The following is a 22,519-nucleotide window of genomic DNA, read 5'->3' on the forward strand; positions in this document are numbered from 1 at the left end:
TCTCTCTCTCTCTCTCTCTCTCTCTCTCTGTCTCTCTCTGTCTTTTAGGATTGGGCTCAAAAATCATAGAATGCACAATCAGGAAAGATTAATCAACCCATGATTCCTAACTTCCTGTGTTTTGCTGAAATCATCAGTCCAACCCTGCCCATTTAAAAAGTACCATTCATTTAGGGAAGTGATGGTAATAAACAGTCGCCTTCATCTTTTCCAAGCAAAACTTTATTTCAAAATCAGTTGGCAAATCTTTTTGTTAAAATACTTATAGTTTCAGAAGGATTCATGTTTTGTCTTTGTGTATAAAATGCAGAATGAAACCAACAATAATAATTAACTCCTTTCTACATAACTTGTTGCCCGGATTTTGGCTGGAATTACTATTTTTAAATGAAGCATTATCTAGGAGTTTGTATTTAAGATTTGAAAGTGTTTTGGTGGCTTAGTAAACAACTGAACAATTAAGATATCGAAATAATTTTTTATTGCTATGGTAGAATTGGCCCTTAAGAAATTTCCATTCTATACGTAATAATAATAGCATTTATATCGTTAAAGTGCTTTATAAATATCTCATCTAAGCCTTACAAAGCAAGGTAGGTACTATTATCTCCATTTTAAAGTTGAGGAAACTGAAGCAAAGGTTAAATGACTTGCTCAGGGTCACAGCTAGTAATCAATTTAATATCTTGGCACACAACATGTATACATGTGATTTGATACAAAATATATACAGAGTTAATAAAAGGAAATTTCCAAGAGGATGGGAGAGGAGAAGGGAGTGGGTAGGATTGGAAAAGACCTCGTGTAGGAAGTGGCACTTCTATCTTAAAGGAAGATATATATCTAGGGCAGATAGGTGAGAGGGAAGTGCATTCTAGGAACTGGAGTGGTGGCAGTTTTAGGACATAAGGTTGTGTGTGAGTTAACTGTAAGTAATCTCATTTGATTGTATGTGATGGGAGTAATGTGCAGTAAGTCTGAAAATACAGCCTGGACTTTTAAATGCTAAACAGAGGCATTTGTATTTTATCCTAGAGGTGATAGGGAATTTCTGGAACTTTTTTTTTTATGTTTAAGTTTTTTTTTTCTAATTTTTAGTGAGGCAGTTGGGATTAAGGGACTTGCCCAGGGTCAAACAGATAGTAAGTGTCAAGTGTCTGGTCTGAGATCAGTTTTGAACTCGGGTCCTCCTGAGTCCAGGGCCAGGGCTCTATCCACTACTCCACCTAGCTGCGCCTCCCCCCCTTCTTAAAGAGAGGAGTGAAATGGTCAGATTTACTTTAGGAAAACTCACTTTTGGCATCTGTGAAGGAATATTATCAAATATACAAAACTACTTTAGAAAAATTCAATTTACCTAAAAATTTTAGTTTTTAAATCTTTTAAAAGTACAAGAATATGAATTATTTAAGTGCTCTTTCTTTATAAGCGGTAGTATTTGTTGTCTCCATTTTATAGATGAAGCAACTGAAAGAGATTTGTGGTAACATCCCTAGGATTGAACCGCGTTACTTCTGGATTCTAATCTCATTTCTTGGTCTGTCTCTCAAATTATTTTTTTGATATTTCACAAGGTTTCCAGCCTCCAATGGATGACTACATCTCAGGTTTCTATCATCAGTTTCTTTTGTGAATAAGTTGAACTGAATGGCTCCTGACGTCCCTTCCAACCCAAATTCTGTGATGTTGTAATCATTTTACCAGTCAAATTTATTTCGCAAGTAAATAAAAATGATTATTAAAAGACTTGATCCAGTAATACGTTTATAGGAAATAAATTCTAATGAACCCCTACAATGGATGTGGTATGTACAAAAATACAGTACAACTGTTTAGACCATTCCCTTTCCTCCTAGTGTTGTTGACTGAGCAGTCAGCATGGTTTTCATTAGTTCTAGCTGGTTTGCTTATTCAGCAACAAAGCTTAATAATTGTTCTAAAAGCTGCTTCTATCTCTCAAATCTCCTGGCATATCTATTAACTTTTGCTGTTAGTTTATTATTTATTGATGGCACTATAAATATATTTAAGCTGAATTATTTTATAAAAGGATTAATCATAAGAAACTTTAAAAAATTTATATTTAAGAATAAATATGCTAATTTATTTCAGGTTTGGTTTCTGGTACCTAAGCAAGATCTAGAAATCTATAAATGCCTGATTGGATCTCTGAAACGGCATTGCTTAACTAGACATACATGCTTTTCGGAGCCATCTCTTGTTTACTGAGTTCTAATTTAGCCCTAATGATGTAATCCTGCCAAGAAACAATGAAAAATACACAAAGACAATTCTTCATTATGCAGACTATCTTTTTCCTCTCCAACACACTGATCATGCTGTACTATTTTCATGTTAAACTGTGATGTCTATATAGAATTTAATAGAAGAAATAGTGATGGAAGAGAGCAAGAGCTTCTCTAAGGTCCCTTCCAGATATAATCATATAATTCTCTGAACCTTGTGAAATATCATTCCATAGGACTCGTTAGGGAATGTTCTCTCTCCCTTCGAAATCTGAACCTTCAAGTAGCGGTACATATTCCAAAAGCAGTGCTCAACAGCTGGTCCTTTAGCATTTTTTTCTCTTTTTACCAGTAGAATGTAAGGCCATTTCATTAATTAGACAATTAAATAAGTGAGAATATGAAGCTAATACATGTAGACCTCAGGAGTAAGGAGATGCTAATATTAGCTGGTAATTCAGAGCATAATTTATTATTTTTGGCATTTCTTGAGGTTTTATTCATTTTAAATTGTAGTTTTTCCCTTATTCTATTTTTTTTAAATAAACAGCCAACTGCCAATAACATTGAGAAGCAAAGCCTAACTAAAGATGGTAATAAAACAACTTCATTTTTGTATGTAGTTTAGTTGTAAAGGATAGTATAGCTATGGACTCTGGATCTGATAAAAATATCCCCTTCTTTTTTCTTTGGAAAATGGGTCTCTTGATTTATTTGGGTGATTATGATCATTTTTCTGTAAGCACTTTGCAAATTTGAAGTACTAAAATAACACCACATTTATCTAGAATCTGCAGGAGGTCTTCCACAAAAGTGAATTTTCTATTGAAGCTTATTCTTTAAAGGTTAAAACTTTTTAAAAATTTGATTTTTTCATCCAAGGAAATCTTTTAAAAATCTATTGAGCACTTAACTGCCTTAAAGAATATGCTTTATGTAATTTAGGGGATAGGAACTATTATTATGCTATGCAAGTATTGCATAATACTGTCTTAAGGGGCTATTGACCTATTAAAAAATATTCCTATACTAAAATAGACCCGTACAATAAAAATACCTTTTGAATTACTGTGTCTGTTTTTATAGTTCTGACGCCTCCCTCTTTTAATCTTCTCTCCTACTTTTAGTTGTGCTTCCTTTTGTCAGCCACTACTTGTTTTCCCTCCAGCTTTCTAATTTTTTGCCTCTTATTTCCTGTACTAATGTACTTACATCATAAAATAGAAAATAGAAACTTATAAGATGACGGTGAAATAAAAATATTTTTAAAGTAATTTTTCATTTTAACAGTAAAAAACTTTTTATTCTAAAATTACTACTAATAATATTTTCTTAGTGAGAGCAATATAATTCATTATATGCTTCATTATTTTGGAATATTTTGGTATAACACTTTGAGATACAACCTTTTGAGGGTTTAATTCTAAGTTATTCATTTTGATACTTGATTTTCATGGTTGAAAAAGATACCTGACAAAGATACATAGATGGAAATGGAAACAGTGGAAATCTTTATGAATGCTTACTGAATCTTGATACTCATTTTTCAATCCTGTCCACTACTTAATGGATTTTTGTTGAAATTCTGCTGGTAAATTTTCATCTCCCTGATGTTAATCAGTTATTCTTGCAAACAAGTCAGAAGGTGTTACATTTTTGTATTTTTGAAGAATGGATTTGAGACCCCCTGAAACCCTTCATTTGGAAGATTTTTATACAGTTCAGAAAATTCTGTTTCTAAGTTTTTAGGTGTGAAGATGTGAGAGTTTTTTAGGTGACAGTTTTCAGTAACAAAAGCTTAGTTTTTAAATGCCTTGCTAATTAAGATATCTCAAAGAATAAGAAATATTTTAGGATGAGGTTCATCATTAATGGTAATGGATCTCGGGGTATATATATGTGTGTATATACATAGATGTATATTTTTTGGGGGGTGAGGCAATCAGGGTTAAGTGACTTGCCCAGGGTCACACAGCTAGTGTCAAGTGTCTGAGGTCAGGATTTGAACTCAGGTCCTCCTAACTCCAAGGCCAGAGCTCTTTCCACTGCACCACCTAGCTGGCCCTGATTTCAACTAAGCTTAATGATAAGGAATTTTTTGGTTGACTTCTTGTCAGATATGGTTCGATTGTCATTGTCTTTATATTGTAATTTGACTGATGAAGAGCTGGTATTAGGAATAGCGAAGTGTCAGCTCCACCACTTTCTTGTTGTTTGTTGTGCTGCAGTTACTGCTCTCTTGAATTGAAAGTTTCTTTGCAAGAGTCTTTGTAAGCCACTTGTTCAGTTTGTGAGAATTAGTTTTAGTTAAACCTAGATAACATATGTAATTCACCCAACTGGGCACTGTTAAACTGCAGTACATCTCAGTACACTGAAAGCAAACAAATGAATGAGGTGTCTCTGTCAACCCTTCTGCATTGTGGAATTCAGCACTTGGCTCAGGATACATGACCAGCTAATATACAGTGGGCTGCTGTATATTAAGTATTAGTAAAGCCTAATTTATTTTTTACATACAAAATAAATATAAATAGTTCTAGTAATTTCTTCCTACACCCTGGTGGATAGTTTTACTTAGTCATCCTGGTACACATAGCCCATTGTAGAGATCACTGTAGTAGGTCAAAAAAAGCATTACCATAAAAAAGCATTAAGAGCTCTTTGCTGAGGGCACTGAATTATATATGAAAGACTTCATTCCCATCACAGCTATTAACTGATAGCATGAATTTGATACATTTTTGCTGAGTTGTTATTGTCATATTGTCATATCAGATGTTGCTTTACATTTTCTCAGTGCCTGACTCATTCCCTAGTGCTAAGTTAAATACGGGTGGAGAACACAGTATTGTTGTTTGTCCTTTGTTCTTGAAGAGGACCATGACATCAAGGAGGTGATGCCATGACATGCAAGTGAATTGGATTTAAGTGAGGGAGGGTTGTGCAAAGTCACCAGCCTCACTTTCTCCTCCAGAGCCATCTGGGTCCAGTGGCAAGATATAGATCAGGAAGACAGGAGATTGCACAGAATGCAGTAGGAGACCTTGGCCTTTTTAAGCTAAGGTTTTTAACAGGTCTCAGTTTGACTGAGCAGCACCTGCCTATTCAGTGATTAAGACTAGTAGAAAGAGTGCTGGACCTGCAATGAAGAGATCTGAGTTTTAATCTCAGTCCCAGTTTCTTAATCTGTGAAATGGAAATAATACCACTTATTCTACTTTCCTTTCAGGGTTGCCATAAGGATCAAATGAGAAAAAACATGTTAAAAGTGTTTTGTGCCATGTAAAAGTACTGTACAAATAATTTTAAATGGTATTTTTGGGGGGGGGTGGGTGAGGCCATTGGGGCTAAGTGACTTGCCCAGAGTCACACAGCTAGTAAGTGTTATGTGTCTGGCCAGATTTTAACTCAGATCCTCCTGACTCCAGGGCCAGTGCTGTATCCACTGTACCACCTAACTGCCCCTAAATGGTATTATTTTACAGTACCTTTCCAATAGTTCTACAATTTGAGGAGGCCTATAGTAATAAGGGGGTCTATAGGAAGGGGCCTAGAAAAGTAAAGTCCAGGGCAGTAGCAGCTACTATGACAGGTGATAGACATAACAGGTCCTCAGGTCAGTCTAATGCTTCTGTCCTTTACAGCTATTCTTCCTTGAAGAGGGCTATTATTTTTACTGTGTAGAAAAAAAAAAGAATACGATTAGAAGGTTGCTGATAGTCTGTTGTGGGGGATTGTTGTAAATATTACTTTTTTCCATCTTGTTCAGGAGGGATGCTACCATGATGAAGTGTGCAGAGTAGTGATTCTAGCAGCCCTGAATGTACAGGGACCACTTGTAGGGAGTGCAGCCAGCCACAGTCACTGCCACAGTGCAGTCTCTTAATCATTGTCAACAGCATCTACATCTCAGTGAGAGGAAAGGTTGACAAGAAAACTGAGATCAAATGAGTTGGAGAGATGAGAAGCTTGAAATACTACCACTCAACTTGCGGGAGGATGTTTTCCTACCTCCGCTTACTTTCCTTTGCAGCAGTTCATTTAAATCTTATTATGGTTCTCTGTATTTATTACATCTACAATTACTTATAGCCCAGTAGTATTCCATTACATTCATGTACTACCATTTGTTGAACCACTTTCCAGTCTACTGGCATGTATTACCTCCCAGGTCTTCAGGACCATAAAAAGTGCTGCTATAAATGTTTTTGGTATATATGGAAACTCTCTTATATGTCTAGCAGTGGAATCTCTAGATCAAAAGATACAGATATTTTGATTTGCATAATTCCAAATTTTTCCAGGTTGCTTTTATCAATTCATAGCTTCCCCAATAATGCATTAGAATTCTTGTCTCTCAAAATATTCTCCAACATTGACTATTCCCATCTTTTGTCACCAATTTGCTAGGTGTGAGGTGAACCCTCATGGTTGTTTTGATTCATTTCTTTTATTATTAGTGATTTACAGCATTTTTATATGGTTATTAATATTTTGCAATTCTTTTTTTTTGAGAACTCCTTTTTTCAGATCCTTTGACCATTCATATGTCTATTGAGGAAAGGCTTTTGGTTTTATGTATTTCTGTTAATTGTCTATACATGATACAAAGTCCTTATCAGTGATATTTATTATATTTTTCCCCTTCTTCTGCTTCCTTTTTTTATTCTAGATGCATAAATTTTGTTTGTGCAAAAGCTTTTCAATTTCATGTAATCAGTTTTGTCCTTTGTGATTGCCTCTTTATCTTGTGTAGTTAGGAATTCTTCTACACATATCTGTGAAAGGTAAACGATCTACTTCTCCTAATTTTTTATGATATTATTTTTAATATTCAGTCACATATCTATTTTGAATTTATTGTGGTATATGGCGTTAAATGCTGATTTTAGCTTAAGTTCTACCAGACTTCTTTCTGGTTTTTCCATGAGTTCTTGTCAAGTAAAGTGTTCTTTCCTAAGTGATTTGTTTATAGGTTTATTCAACACTGAGTTATTGACTTCCGTTGTTTTTGCTTCTCCTTTGGCTAGTCTGTTCCATTGATTTACTTTTCTATTTTTAATCAGGTGAAATTGATTTATTAACTCCAATATAAGACTTTTACATTTATTCCTGATAAATTTCATCTCAGATTTATTTGTTGTTGTTTAGTCTTTCAGTCATGTCTCACCCTTTGTGACCCCATTTGGGGTTTTCTTGGCAAAAGATACTGGAGAGCTTGCTGTTTCCTTCTCCAGTTCATTTTACAGATGAGGAAGCTTGCCCAGGGTCACATAGCTAGTAAGTTTCTGAGACCAGATTTGAACTTAGGAAAATGAGTCTTCTTTACTCCAGGTCTGGTCCTCTATCCCTTGCACCACCTTGTTATCCTTAAAAGATTTAACAGTGTTTAACATTTTGGGACTTTATTCACTGTCAACTATCCCCTCAACAATGACAGTAGTTATATTATTAACAACAACTACATTTATGTAGTGCTTTAAAGCTTGCAAAGCTCTTAGTAGACATTTATTTTGCTTCTCTCAAGAACCCTATGAGATGAATACTACAAGTATTCCACTTTTAGAGATCAGCAGACAGGCTCAGAGAGATGATAATTTGTTCCTGATTACCCTGTTGGTCAGTGATAGAGGTAGTATTTGAACCCAGATCTTCCTGACTAACCAGATTCAGCATTCTGTACTGTACTGTGCTGCATCCTAGCTTTTTGTCATCAGCAAATGTGATAATTGTGACATCTATTCCTTTATTCCTTAGAAATTTCCTTCAAAGTTGACATTGAACTATTCAACCAGTTCCTGAACCAAGTCTCTCTTTTTCCACAAGAATAGCATGAAAGCCTATGCCAAAAGCTCTTGTAATCTTTGTCTCATTCCCTTCTTTGAGTTTTTCTCTCTCAGCACACACACACCCCATTTCCGCCCTCCCCCAATAACTTTAAAAAATTTGTTGTTACCTTTAGCTTTTCTTGCTGGCCCTAGTTCATAATGAGTTTTAGGACTCTTAGCTATTCTTACAGTACTCTGCCATTTTTTTTTTATTCATCCTCTGTTATACTTCCTCCTTGCTTCTGTACATTTCTTTTTAAAAATATAAGTTGGTCTTCATATATATTCATCTGTATAGACAAATGTGTCTCTTTAGAGGACCTTCAGCTTTTCCTCAACAAAATTCTATCTTTCTGTTTCCCTTACTTAAGAGCTTTCAGTCCCTTCAATTCACTTCAAGGAGCAATTTGCCTTCTATACTCTATTATACTACTGTGCCAGGCTTGTGATAATGTTTCCTGAGCTCATTTTTTCTTTCTGTCTCAATCTTTCTTCAAAATACTTTCTACCATGCTCTCCCTTTCTGGTTCTTGGATTTCCTTATAGTTTTATCCCTTGCACATTGTGACTTTCCCCTTTGAGGTTTTGATATGTATCGGGTCAGCATAAGAAATTAAATGGGAATTTTGGAGGAATTTTGCTGAAGCTACAGATGACACAGAAAAAGTTTAGAAACTCAGAAATGCATAAAATATATGTATAGTATTGTATAATGTCAATGTATTTTATTTTTTAATTCCATAATAATTCAGACTTCTTCTCTGGTATAAAGAGAGGGCCAAGAAATTTTACGTGGATTTTCCAGATCTTGGGTGGGGGTACCATGTCCCTAACCCCCTCAGATGTGGAAGGGATGGCTGTATATGGATGCAGCTTGGCACTTGCTCTTCAGCTTATAGTCTTGGAGGATTTCTTTGGACATTGAAGTGACTTAACCTGGATCATACACCAGTATGTGGTGAGACTTTAACCCAAGTTTTATTGATTCTACAACTGGCTCTTTATCCACCATAGGAAGACTGATGTATCCCGTCTTTTATCAATACCACTCCTTTACAATGGACATTGCCTTCAAGAACCATTTTCCAGTCCCATTGTCCCAAGTGTCAATGATGAATTATCTGGTTAAATTTAGTTTCTCTGTGCTAGCTTCATCTTGCTTGTTGCCAGTCCTTTGTTCATTTATGTATAGATATCTGAGGTTTTATTGTTGTCTTCTTTCTTGGATTTTTGTCTTCTCAGAATTTCCTTGGTGTTTTCACTGAGGTTTTTTTTTTTTCTCCTTATGGCTGCTCTGAGGGGGTGGGGCCCTGTGGCCTCCAGGCCCCATTGGGATTTGTTCTGTGAAGTTTCGATTCAGTCAAAGCGACACACTTAAGGACCTAGAGGGCCACATGTGGCCTTGAGGCTGGAGGCTCCCCAACCCTGGAACTTAATTAGATATTCGGAAGCAATTTTCTCCATTGCCATTCCTTTTGATTAGATTTCTTAGACTCAACCAATCAAGTACAGACTAAATAACTACTATGTGCTAGACCAGGCCTGCACAACCTGCAGCCGTTGTATGCCGGGGGATTTCCTCTACATACGAAGGATGTTTTCCTCTACATTTTTCTCGAGTTGTCTGAAATCCTTTGGCCTGCCTCAAGAAGCAGGAAGGCTGTAAGTGACCCATGGGCCACACATTGTGCAGGCCTATGCTGGACTCTGTGGTAGGTGCTGGTGGAGACAAGTACAAAGAATGAATCAATTCCTACTCATGATGAACTTTCCTTTTTACATTTTTGCCAGACCTTATTAGGTGTACTTCATTACTGAACAATGTCCCATCGTTTCTGCGTTTTAAGCCATTGCAGAAATCTAAGTCTTTCTCAGACATCTATCTTGTTAAGTGATTCACTTCCCACAGCTGCCTTTTTCTTGTGAAGCCTTTACTTTGATTGGTCATGGTGATAAAAGGATACCTTTTGCTCCTAAAATACTCAGTTTTTTTGCACGAGTTAATAATTCTTAATAATGGTTTTTATTTTTCTTTTGATGGTATCATTTGTACCCATGGGGATCACCAGAGATGGATAGTAGTATATTCTCCTTATACTTATTCATAGTTTTGTATTTTCATAGTATTTGTATTCATAGTATTGTAGATTTAGGAATTAAAAAAGATTTTAGTGGTAATTTAATCTACAAATGAGGAATGGGAGCTCAGAGATTTTAAGTAACTTGACTAGAGAGTCACAAGTCTTGTGATTTGACACAGGTGTTTTGCCTCTTAAGTCCAGGAATTTTCTCACTGTATCATTGTATAAATTTTATCCTTCCCTATCCCCCCCTCCCCCCTCCCCAGATAATGCTTGAGAATTTCTTTGCCTCCCTAGCAATGTGCTTTGCACTTACTAAGTGTTTAATAAATATTTGTGGAAATTGGTTGAATTGACCTTTTATTTCCCCAAGCAATTCTTAAGTTTTTATATAACTGTGAGGGAATGACTTAGGTTGTAAAATTTTTACTTTGAGATTTTAAATGTACCCATCAATATATGACATTTCTTACTTTTTGTATTTAAGGGGACAGTTCCTCAGACCTCTGCCTCATATCGCTACTTAAATCAGTTTTTATATAATGCAAATTTGTTTCTACCCACCCACTTCACTTAGCCTATATAACAAAGGCATATACAAAATAAAACCTTAGGCAAGTCATAAAATGTACCAAAATGCAGACAACATAAATACTATACCATGATAATAAACAATTATGGAAGGTAAAGTTAATGATAAAGTATTCACAGTACTGTAGTTAATGTAGGTGTGCAATATGTTGTCCCTCACTCACCATACCTAATCTTTATCACTGGTGGTTGGCTGGAGCAACTTTGTTTATGAAGCAATTGGGAGATATTTGGCCTATGGCTCTCATTTTTCCTTGTCCATCTGACAGTAGCAAGCAATATTATACTCACCTAATCTTTGAACTTTTAAAAATCTTGAAGTATTTGGATCTATCTTTTCAATACATGAAAAAAATTCACTCACATAATATAATTCTTCTGCCACCTGTTTTGTTGTAAACCTTTTTGGTTTGACCTCAAGTTCCAAAGCTTCCTTTCTTCTGCAATCTTTGCAATTAGCAACTCGATCAGATCTTCCTTCTTACTTCTTTCAGAATTCTTTACATAAAGTCAAATTTGTATATTGTAAATTTATGTAAAGCAGGAGCTGTCTGTATATGTCTCTAGCCTGACCATTCCTTTTAAATGGAAAGGCTGTCAAACTATTTTATATTGTTCTCTGAAAAGGCAGCTTCCTGGCAAAATGTCTAAGGATTATATTTGATACCAGCATTTAAAATTTTTTTCTGAAACCTTATGCCCCCGAATAAAAATGCTAGTTTTGTCTCACAGGTTCTTTGTGGCATCACCCCACTAACTCATGTCTACAATCTATCTTTAAAAACCTTTTTAATAATTCTGATGGTTAACTCTTTTTCAAACCTTTTCATCAAACTCTGGAGACTTGGCATTTGCAAGGTTTTGCTATTGGTTACCACTGTCAAGGAGGCAGTTAGGATGAACAGATATGTCTCCTTTTTTCTTCTTTTAACAATAAAGTATCTTTTAAAAATTGATTTTGAAGTAAAGGGAGGAAATTATAAACTCAAACGTGACAAAAAAAGGTTACAGTAAACCATCAGAAAAATACATTTTATCCTTGGTCTGAAATGGATACCCAAAGAGACTTTTCGACACTTTGAAAAGATCTGAGTTGTTTTGCTTTGTTTTTTTAAATAGACTAAAAGTTCAATATTTGTCATTAATGACAATCAAAGTTAGTAGTGTAATCTTAGGCTGCATTAGGAGAGGCATGGTGTTCAAGTTGAGGAAGATGATATAGTCCTGTTTTGCTTTACCCTGATCAGGCTAAGCCTGGTTTGTTGTATTCTGTTCAGGTATCAAATTTTGGAAGAGACATGCGTAGATAAGGTGGAGAGCATGGAAAGGAAGGGTGGCTAAGATGATGAAGGGCCTCAAGACCAGGCCACATGAAGATGAGTGGAAAGAATTTGGGCATGTTTAGTCTGAAGAAGAGAGAACATGGTGGGGAAATGACAGCTGTCTTAAAGTACCAGAAGGGGATTGCAACTTGTTTGACTTGACCCAAACGACAGCAAAGGGCAATGGGTAAAAGTTTTAGAGATGAAGATACAGACTTAATATAAGGAGACATTTCCTAACAACTAAAACTATATTGAAATGAAATGAACTGCTTTTGGGAAACAATAGATTCTGTCTCACTGTTTTTGAATAATAGTTTTGGTTGTTTCACTCCTTTTAAAAACTCTTCAGTGGTTTCAATGGCTCCCTCTTCATCTCACGTCTTTCTACAACCTCATTATGTTTCCATTCTGATCTCATTCCCTGCCATGCATTCTATGTTCTTCAATTGGGTGGCTTTTTTTCCTTCTTTTTTTAAAAAATTTATTTAGTATTTTATTTTTCCCCAATTACATGTAAAAATAATTTTTAACACTCATTTTTAAGACTTTGAGTTCCAAATTCTCTCCCTTCTTCGCTCCCCAAACCCCTCATTGGGGAGGCAAGCAATTCGATATAGGTTATACCGGTGTGGTCATGCAAAACATATTTCTATATTAGTCATGTTGTGAAAGAAAACATAAACCAAAAAAACCTCAAGAAAAATAAAGACAATTTAAGAAGTATGCTTCAGTCTGTATTTGGACACCATCAATTCTGTCTCTGGGGGTGGATAGCATTTTTCATCTTAAGTCCTTCAGAGTTGTGTTGGATCTTTATTCTGCTGAGAATAGCTAAGTCATTCATAGCTGATCATCTTACAATATTGCTGTTACTTTGTACACAGTACATTTCACTTTGCATCAGCTGTTGTAAGTCTTTCCAGGTTTTTCTGAATGCATCCTGCTCATCATTTCTTATAGGACAATAGTATTACTTCACAGACACATAGCACAATTTGTTCAGCCATTCTCCTGTTGATGGACATCATCCCAATTTCCATCTCCTTACCACCGGAAAGGAGCTGCTATAAATATTTTTGTAGGTATAAGTCGTCCCCCCCCCCCGCATTTTTAAAATCTCTTTTTGAATACAGAACTTAGTAGTGGCACTGCTAGGTCAAAGGGTGTGCATGGTTTTATAGCCCTTTGGGCATAGTTCCAAATTGCTCTAAAAAATGGTTGAATCAGTTCACAACTCCACCAACAGTGTGTTAATGTCTCATTTTCCCCACATCCCCTCTGACATTTGTCATTTTCTTTTTCTGTCCTCTTAAGTCAATCTAAATAGATATGAGGTATAATACCTCAGAATTGTTTCAATTTGCATTCTTCCAATCAATAGTGATTTAGAGCACCTTCTCATATGGCTGTAGATCACTTTGATTACTTCATCTAAAAACTATTCCTATCCATTGATCATATCTCTTGATCATTTATCAATTGGGGAATGGCTCCTATTATTATAAATTTGACTTAATTCTCTATATATTTGAGAAATGAGGCCTTTATCAGAGAAACTTCAGAATTTTTTCCACAGTTGTGATTGCTAAATGTATGTCCCTCCATCCTATCTCTCTCCACCCTGCCTTTATTCTATTCTCTTTTTCCTTTCACCCTGTTGCTTCTCAAACATGTTTTGCTTCTGTCACTTTCCCCAATCTGCCCTCCCTTCTATCACCACCCCAATCACCTTCCCCTCCTAGGGTAAGATAGATTTCTATACTCAATTGAGTGTGTGGTATTCCCTCTTTGAGCCAAAATTTTTTTTTTTTTGGCAAGGCAATTGGGGTTAAGTGACTTGCCCAGAGTCACACAGCTAGTAAGTGTTATGTGTCTGAGGCTGAATTTGAACTTAGGTCCTCCTGACTCCAAGGCTGGTGCTCTATCCACTGCACCATCTAGCTGCCCCTCTTTGAGCTAATTCTGATGAGAATAAGATTCACTCATTCTCCCTCCCACCTCCTCATATTCCCCTCCACTGTAAAAGCTTTTTCTTGCCTCTTTTATGTGAGATAATTTACCCCATTCTACCCCTCCCTTTCCCTTTCTTCCACTGCATTCCTCTTTCTCACCTCTCAATTTTATTTTTTTAGATATCCTTTCATATTCAGTTCACACCAATGCCCTCTGTCTATGTATTCTCCTAACTGCCCTAATAATGAGAAAGTTTTTATGAGTTACAAGTATCAGCTTTCCATGTAGGAACGTAAACAGTTTAACCTTATTAAGTCCTTTATGATTTGCCTTTCATGTTTACCTTTTTATGCTTCTCTTGAGTCTTGTATTTGAGAGTCAGATTTTCTATTTAGCTCTGGTCTTTTCATCAAGAATGCTTGAAAGTCTTCTGTCTCATTGAATGTCCATTTTACCGCCCCCCCCCCCAAAGGATTATACTCAGTTTTGCTGGGTAGGTGATTCTTGGTTATAATCCTATCTCTTTTGCCCTCTGGAATATCATGTTCCAAGTCCTCCAGTCCTTTAATATAGAAACTACTAAATCTCATGTTTCTGACCGTGGCTCCACAATACTTGAATTGTTTCTTTCTGTATGCTTGCAATATTCTCTCCTTGACTTGGGAGCTCTGGAATTTGGCTATAATATTCCTGGGAGTTTTTGTTTTGGGATCTCTTTCAGGAGGTGAAGGTGGATTCTTTCAATTTCTGTTTTACCCTGTGGTTCTAGAATATTAGAGCAGTTTTCCTTGGTAATTCCTTGAAATATCATGTCTAGGTTCTTTTTTTGATCGTGGCTTACAGGTAGTCCAGTAATTTTTAAATTGTCTGTCCTGGATCTATTTTTCCAGGTCAGTTATTTTTCCAATGAGCTATTTCACAATGTCTTCTTTTTTTTTTTCATTCTTTTGGTTTTGTTTTATTGTTTCTTGATTTCTCATAAAGCCATTAGTTTCCATTTGCTCACTTGTAATTTTTAAGGAATTATTTTCTTCAGTGAGCTTTTGTACCTCCATTTCCATTTGTCCAGTTCTACTTTTTAAGGAGTTTTTTTCTTTCAGTGAATTTTTGTGCCTCTTTTACCATTTGGCCTAGTCTGTTTTTTAAGGTATTTTCTTCAGTATTTTTTTGTGTCTCCTTTAACTAGCAGTTACTTCTTTTTTCATGATTTCCTTGCATCACTCTCATTTCTCTTCTCAGTTTTTCTTCTACCTCTCTTACTTGATTTTCAAAAGCCTTTTTGAGCTCTTCCGTGGACTGAGACTGATTCATATTTTTCTTGGTGGCTTTGGATGTAGGAACTTTGACTTTGTTATTTTCTTCTAAGTGTGTGTTTTGATCTTCCTTGTCACCCTGGTAACTTTCTATAGTCAGAATTTTTTTCTGTTTGCTCATTTTCCCAGTCTATTTCTTGACTTTTAGCTCCATGTTAAAGTGGGGCTCTGCTTCCAGGGTGGAGGGTGTATAGCCCCAAGCTTCAGGAGTTTTATGTTGCTGTTTTCAGGAATACTTTCTAGGGACTTGTAAGTTTTCAGTTTTCCTAGGTGGTATGATTTAAGGAGAGGTGTGTTTACTACTCTCCTGGCCCGTGCTCCGGTCTGTGAACAACCATAAGCACTCTTTTCTGCCTGAGAACTGTGACGAGGGTCCCTGCTCCACTATCACAAGCTCTGGTGTGCTAGTGCTCCTCATCTCCCTGGGACTGACACCCAGGACTGTGACCCAGATCTGAGTATGGGCAAAGCAACAGAGTCCTCCCAGCAAAGAGACCCTTGTAATCTCCTTCTGATCAATTATTGAATCCCCTTACCATCTGTGGGCTGAGAGTTCTGGAAGTAGCTGCTGCTGCTGCTACTGATTCAGTGGCTGCTCCCAAGGTCTTTTCCTCCTGGTTTGCTGGAGCCTGGTAGGGCCTGCCCTGGGTTGTTCTCAGCTCTCACCCAGCTGCAGCAGACCTTTCCTGGCAATTTTCTAAATTGTCTTTAGAAAATTATTTCCCCCCCACCCTTGTTTAGATTCTGCCACTTTTATTTTATGCATCATTTAAAGGTGTTTGGAGGGGTTTGAGGGAGAGCTCAAGCGAGTCACTTTTCTATGCCATCTTGGCTCTGCCTAATCTTGGTGGCTTTTTGACCTGAATTGGTGGTGCACTCATGCCTTTGGAGAGACATTATGGCACAGTGGGTAGAGGACATACAGAAGTTGGAGTCAGGAAGACCAGGGTTTTAATCCTGCATAGATACCTACTTTTGTGAACTTGGGCAAGTCAGGTAACCTTTTTCTGCCTCAGCTTCCTCTTCTGTAAAATGGGAATGACAACTTTAGTACTTAGCTCTTAGGATCATTAAGATCAAAATTAGGTAATATGTTTAAAGTGATTTGCAAACCCTGAGGTGCTGTCCAAATTTAGATTATTATTATTGTTATTTGTTCAGGATATTTCCTGTGACTAGAATGACCTTCCTCTTATTCTTTACTTGAATTTCTACCCATCTCAACTCAAATGTCATTTCTTTGAGGAAGCTTTCCTCTGTTTTCCTAATTGGTAAAGACTTTACCTCTCAGATTACACAATGCAGTTTTTTTTGGTAACTCTGTAGTATGTTTATCATGTAACATTATGTATTAAAGCTATCTCTATTGATGTATTATTAAGTTCCTGCTGCAAATCCCATGAGGTATGGGCTAGGTGTTATCTAAACTGTATATTTCTCCCAGTACCTCACAGTAGGAATCATTTAATGTTTGTGTGTGTTTGTATTATACCTTAACTTTCTCTTTACCTTTATTGCTAAACTTCTAGAAAGAGTGATCCGCACTTGGTGCTTCTACTTCCTCATTAACTGTTCACCCTAATTGCCTGTTTCTGTTGATGACAGGCACCATTGGCTTCTAAGTTATCTGGGTTCAAAGCCTTGGAGTCATCCTTGACTCCTCCCTCGTCTTTTTCCACAAGTTCAGTTACTTGCCAAATTTTGTTGACTCTACTTGCACAGAATCCATCTTGCTCTCTCCTATCCACTTATACTGCCACCATTATAATTCAAGCCATCATCTTCTCTTGCCAAGAACTATTATAATAGTCTCCTAAAAGTTTCCCTGGCTTCATCCTCTCCTGTTTTTGGTCACATGGTTGCCAAAATAATCTTTCTAGTATGTAAGACATGTCATTTTCTTGCTCAAAAACCTTTATTAGTTCTTTATGAATTGAACGTAGGGCAAATTCCAAACTACTTAGCCAAGGGCCTTAACAGTCTAGTTTTAAACTTTCCTTCCCAACTTTATTTTAATCACTTTACATGTCAGCCAAACTGCACTAATTATTCCTGTCTCAGCTTGTATTTTGCATCCTGCATGCCTGTGATCCACATACTCTACTCTTCTTTACTTGTTGAAATCTTTCTCTTATTTTGGGGTCCAGGTCAGCTTCTTCCTTCTGAGTAAAGCCTTCCTGATCAACTCAGCTGAAACTGTTTTCTTCCCCTAAGTTTTCTGTCTTTCTATAGTGTGTCCCCAAAATCTTAGTGCAATTTTAAATGTTAATAGCTTAATGCTTTAAGACTTTGGAGACACTGTATTTTATCAAACTTTTGTGTGTACATGTTATATTTTCCCTATGAAGATGAGGACTCTTGTTATTTTTATATTCTCTGAGCCTTGTGCTATGCTGTGCTTATAATGAACACTTGACTGAAATGAATAAATGTTTGTTTTATTGAATAATGGAAAATGTTTGTACAATTTTTGAAGTTGAAATTGTATGCTGTTTCCTTTTAGGTTGAACAGGTGAAGTTACTTGACCGGTTCAGTACAAGCAACAAGTCATTAACAGGAACACTCTACCTTACAGCAACACATCTATTGTTTATAGATTCTCTTCAGAAAGAAACTTGGGTAAGGATTCTAGTTGTACTGTTTAGCTGCATAATAACAGCCATCACGCCCTAACATTGTTTTGTTCATTGATTATATCTTTGAAAATTTTAATGATTGACATTTTCCTTTAAAAAAAAAACTTCTTTTTATAATAAAAAGTATACTAACAACACATGGACTTCTAGCTTATTTCCTGATAAATATGGGGCTTCTTGCAGCAGAAAATTTTATATCATGAATATGGAAGCAATCTCTTGAAAAACTGTTCTTCTCTATCACATATTTAGAGCTGGAAGGGGTTTTATTGATCATCCAGTCTAGCCCTTTTATTTTACAGATGAGCAAAGAGACCAGCAGAGGTAAAATAGCAGTCCGTTAGATTAAGGTCTCCTTTAGGGAAGGGACTTGCTTTTGCCTCTTTATTGTATCTCCGATGCTTAGCCCAGTGCCTGGAACATAGTAGGTACTTAATAAATGTTTATTGAATTAAATTTATTGATTGAAAATTACTTTTTTTGATTAATTTTATAAAGGTACTTTTTAATAAAGTGGTATTTAAAAGTGAAATGTATGAGAAAAGTACATGCTTAAAAGTACACGTTATAATATTTCATTTATAAAATTTTTCAACAATATGAAAAAAGATCAAATGTTTAAGGTCTTTAAGATGTATTATAAAAATTACTGCTAAACAGTCCCATAAGCTGAATTGACATTAATTCATTTCACCATCTTCTGTAATGTTTTATAAATGAATTTATGATTGATAGCTGAGGTAATTTTTGGTTTAAATGATTTAAACTCCTTTGGAACATCTTGATAATCAGTCTGTGTCTTGACATACCCATTTCTCATTTCTAATAGTGTTTTTTCCCCAATTATATGGAAGACAATTTTTAGTGTTCATTTTTACAAAATTTTGTGTTCTAAATTTTTCTCCCTTTCTCCTTCTCTCCCTTCCCTTCTTCCTAAAACAGTAAGCAATTTGATATAGGTTGTACATGTACAATCATGTAAAACATATTTCCATATTAGTCATGGTTGTGAAAGAAGAAAGAGACCACAAGGAAAAAAAAAACATGAAAAAAATAAAGTGAAAATAGTATGCTTTGATCTGTTTTCAGAGTCCATCAGTTCTTTTTCTAGATGTGAATAACGTATTCCATCATGAGTTCTTTGTAACTGAATGACTTTTTTTTCTGCCAGTAAGTAGCAGATGCAGGAATCTGAACCCACATCTACTGACTTTAAATCTAGTGATCTTAGGGTCTCCTTCGAATCAGAATTTCTGATTCTGTATGTAGTTCCTTTACTATGTTTTTGTCATAAAGCTTATTATCAGTGCAGAAGCTTATCTTCAAGGAGAAGCTGGTGATCACAATGTAAAACATAATTAAGAGCAGGAACATGTTGCTTGAACGACATCAGTGTGAAAGCCAGAGCTGTTGCCATGTGATGTGGCAGGAAGAAAACTGGGCTTGGAGTTATTGCTAGCTAATTTTGGGGGTGGGGTGGGGGAAGGGAGGTGGCTAGGTGGTGCTGTAGATAGTGCACCAGAACTGGAATCAGGAAGACGAGTTTAAATCTGGCCTTAGACAGTTCTGGCTGTGTGACCCTGGCAAGTCACTTAACTTGTGGCTGCCTAATTTTCTTCATCTGTAAAATGGGGATAATAATAGCACCTTCCCAGGCTTGTCGTGAGGATCAAATGCAGCTCTAAATCTGTAATCTTTTGTAATTCTAAGTGAAAGGCTAGATTATTCTTAAAATTAAAAAAAATACAAAAATCTTTTATTTGTATAATCACTACCATTTTGATCATATTACATTGAGGTGAACATTTTCTGTCATTTTATTATAATTTTAGTAGGCATTATGCAAATAAAAGAAAATGAGAATTGATAAATAGAGGGAAACTTAACATTGTAACCGAGGAATCATGGTTCTAATCCCAGCTCTGATACCAGTTTGCTGTCTGACGTTGGACATGTGAAAATCTCCATGAGCTTTAGTTTCTTCGGTGCTGACTGCTTCACAGGGTTATTGTGAGAGCCAAATGAGATAATTTGTGGGAAAGTATTTTATAAAATATAAATGACTGTACAGATGGAAGGTATTATTAGAAAGCAATATCTTATTAATAGCAATTGAGAATAACAGTCGTCATAAAATTACATTTAAGGAGTGAAGTCCCATATATAGATCTATATTAATAAACTTAGTCTTCTGAAATTACTATTAAAAATGAACTGAGTGTGAGTCAGAATATATCTAATGCATATTTTTATCTTTTATCTTTTGTCTATAGGGCTTTTCTCTTGTGTGTTTATATTTAATTTACACTTGTTAACAGCATTCATTTATATAACAGACATTTAAGGACTCACTGTGTGCAGGGCACTGTGCTAGTTCTGGAGGAGTTGCAAAGATTAGATAAAACAAGGCCCCTGTGTCCTCATTTCTAAAATACATAGAGAACTAAGTCAAATTTATAAGAACACAAGTCATTCTCCAGTTGATAAATGGTCAAAGCATATGAATAGGCAGTTTTCAGATGAAGAAATTAAAGCTATCTATAGTCATATGAAAAAATGCTCTAAATCACTATTGATTAGAGAAATGCAAATCAAAACGACTCTGAGGTACCACAGCACACCTATCAGATTGACCAACATGACAAAACAGGAAAATGATAAATGTTGGAAAAGATGTAGGAAAATTGGAACACTGATACATTGCTGGTGGAGTTGTGAACTGATCCAACCATTCTGGAGAGCAATTTGGAGCTATGTCCAAAGGGCTATAAAAATGTGAATACCCTTTGACCCAGCAATAGCACTTCTAGGGCTATATCCCAAAGAGATCACACAAACGGTAAAAGGACCTACATGTACAAAAATATTTATAGCAGCTCTTTTTTGTGGTGGCAAAGAATTGGAAATTGAGGGGATGCCAATCAGTTGTGGAATGGCTGAACAAGTTGTGGTATATGAATGTAATGGAACACTATTGTGCTATAAGAAATGATGAGCATGCAGACTTCGGAAAAACCCGGAAAGACCTGTATGGACTGATGCTGAGTGAAGTGAGCAGAACCAGGAGAACACTGTCCTCAGTAACAGCCACATTGTAAGATGACTAACTTTGGTAGATTTAGCTCTTCACAGCAATGCAAGGATCTAAGACTTCTCCAAAACTCTGATGATAGAAAATGCTATTCACATCCAAAGAAGGAACTATGGAGTTTGAATGCAGATCGAAGCATACTATTTGCTCTTTTTTTTTTTTTTAATTCTGTTTTGTTTGGCTTCTTCTTTCTTGTGGTTCCTTCTATTGGTTCTAATTCTTCTTTACAACATGACTAATGTGAAAATATGTTTAATAGCAATGTATATGTAGAGCTTATATCAGATTGCATGCCATCTTGGGGAGGGAGGGGGAGAACATTTAAAACTCAAAATCTTATAGAAGTGAATGTTGAAAACTAAAAATAAATTAATAAAAATAAAAATAAGTAAATAAAAACAAGGCCCTTGTCCTCATAGAGTTTGCTGTGTAGGAAGGGATAATATGTATCCCTTCTGACAACTGAAACGTTAAGTATATTAGAGAATTACAAAACAAAGTTCTGTGTGAGGACTAACCATCTTCTGATGGTTATTGACTTTTAACAGGCATTTGAGTGATTAAAATATTACTGGGTTTTTTGGTTTGTTTTTTTTTTTGCTTTTGAATTCTAGTATAGCATATGATATTTTTACCCTTTTATTTTAAGATGACATTTTTGACAATATTAATTTATGCATGACTATAAAGATAGATTGCTTAGACCTTTTCACACTGGTAATCTAAATGTTTCTTGTATGCGATAGATACTGCATCATCACATTGCTGCAGTAGAGAAACTTGCTTTGACCACTTCTGGATGTCCCCTTGTGATTCAGTGTAAGAACTTCAGGATAGTGCACTTCATTGTTCCACGAGAAAGAGATTGCCATGATATTTATAACTCTTTGCTACAACTCTCAAGACAAGGTATGATTCTTACTTAGATCCAAGACATCACTGAGTCACTTTTGGAATAGGGTATTTAATATCTCAATATTTATTATTAGTTTGACTTTATGAATAACTTTAAGTGCAGGTTCCTGAGTATTCTGTCTATCTTAGAAAATCATTATAACATAGGGTATAAGTACTAATCTGAATTGTTAGAATAAAGCCCAGAGAGATGGTCTAAATAACTAAGACATAGAGAAATAACACTTTTTGCAGATTGAGGTGAATGCTTGGGGAGAATATGGGGATCTAGTAGAGCAATAACAAATTTTAAATGGGTATTATATGACTAGGGTGAATAGCATCATGTTTGGCGTTAGGCATGAAACTTAAGGCAAGGTAGATTAGTTGGCATGCTTTGTGGACTGCCTGATAGCAAAGGGAATGGGCTGTGCTGGTTGTGTATATATGTGTGGGAGGCGAGAGGAAGAGTGGTTCTTTGAAATGTGATAAACATCGAGGAAAGAAGAATCTTACTATAAGTGATAATATGCTTAACAGAGGAAGACTTCCCATAG

The 22,519-nt window shown here is 35.9% G+C and overlaps 1 protein-coding gene across 1 annotated transcript in view; it reads left to right on the forward strand.

Annotated features, from left to right (window-relative positions):
- MTMR6 (myotubularin related protein 6) overlaps nucleotides 1-22,519 on the forward strand; it is a 53,287-nt gene that overhangs the window by 709 nt on the left and 30,059 nt on the right. The window contains exons 2-3 of the mRNA XM_027835247.1: nucleotides 17,844-17,960; nucleotides 21,815-21,977. Coding sequence (XP_027691048.1) covers nucleotides 17,844-17,960; nucleotides 21,815-21,977 — 280 coding nt within the window. The remainder of the gene's footprint in view (nucleotides 1-17,843; nucleotides 17,961-21,814; nucleotides 21,978-22,519) is intronic.

The sequence above is a fragment of the Vombatus ursinus genome, unplaced genomic scaffold, assembly GCF_900497805.2.
Source record: "Vombatus ursinus unplaced genomic scaffold, bare-nosed wombat genome assembly UNPS02014813.1, whole genome shotgun sequence".
Classification (NCBI taxonomy): Eukaryota; Metazoa; Chordata; class Mammalia; order Diprotodontia; family Vombatidae; genus Vombatus; species Vombatus ursinus.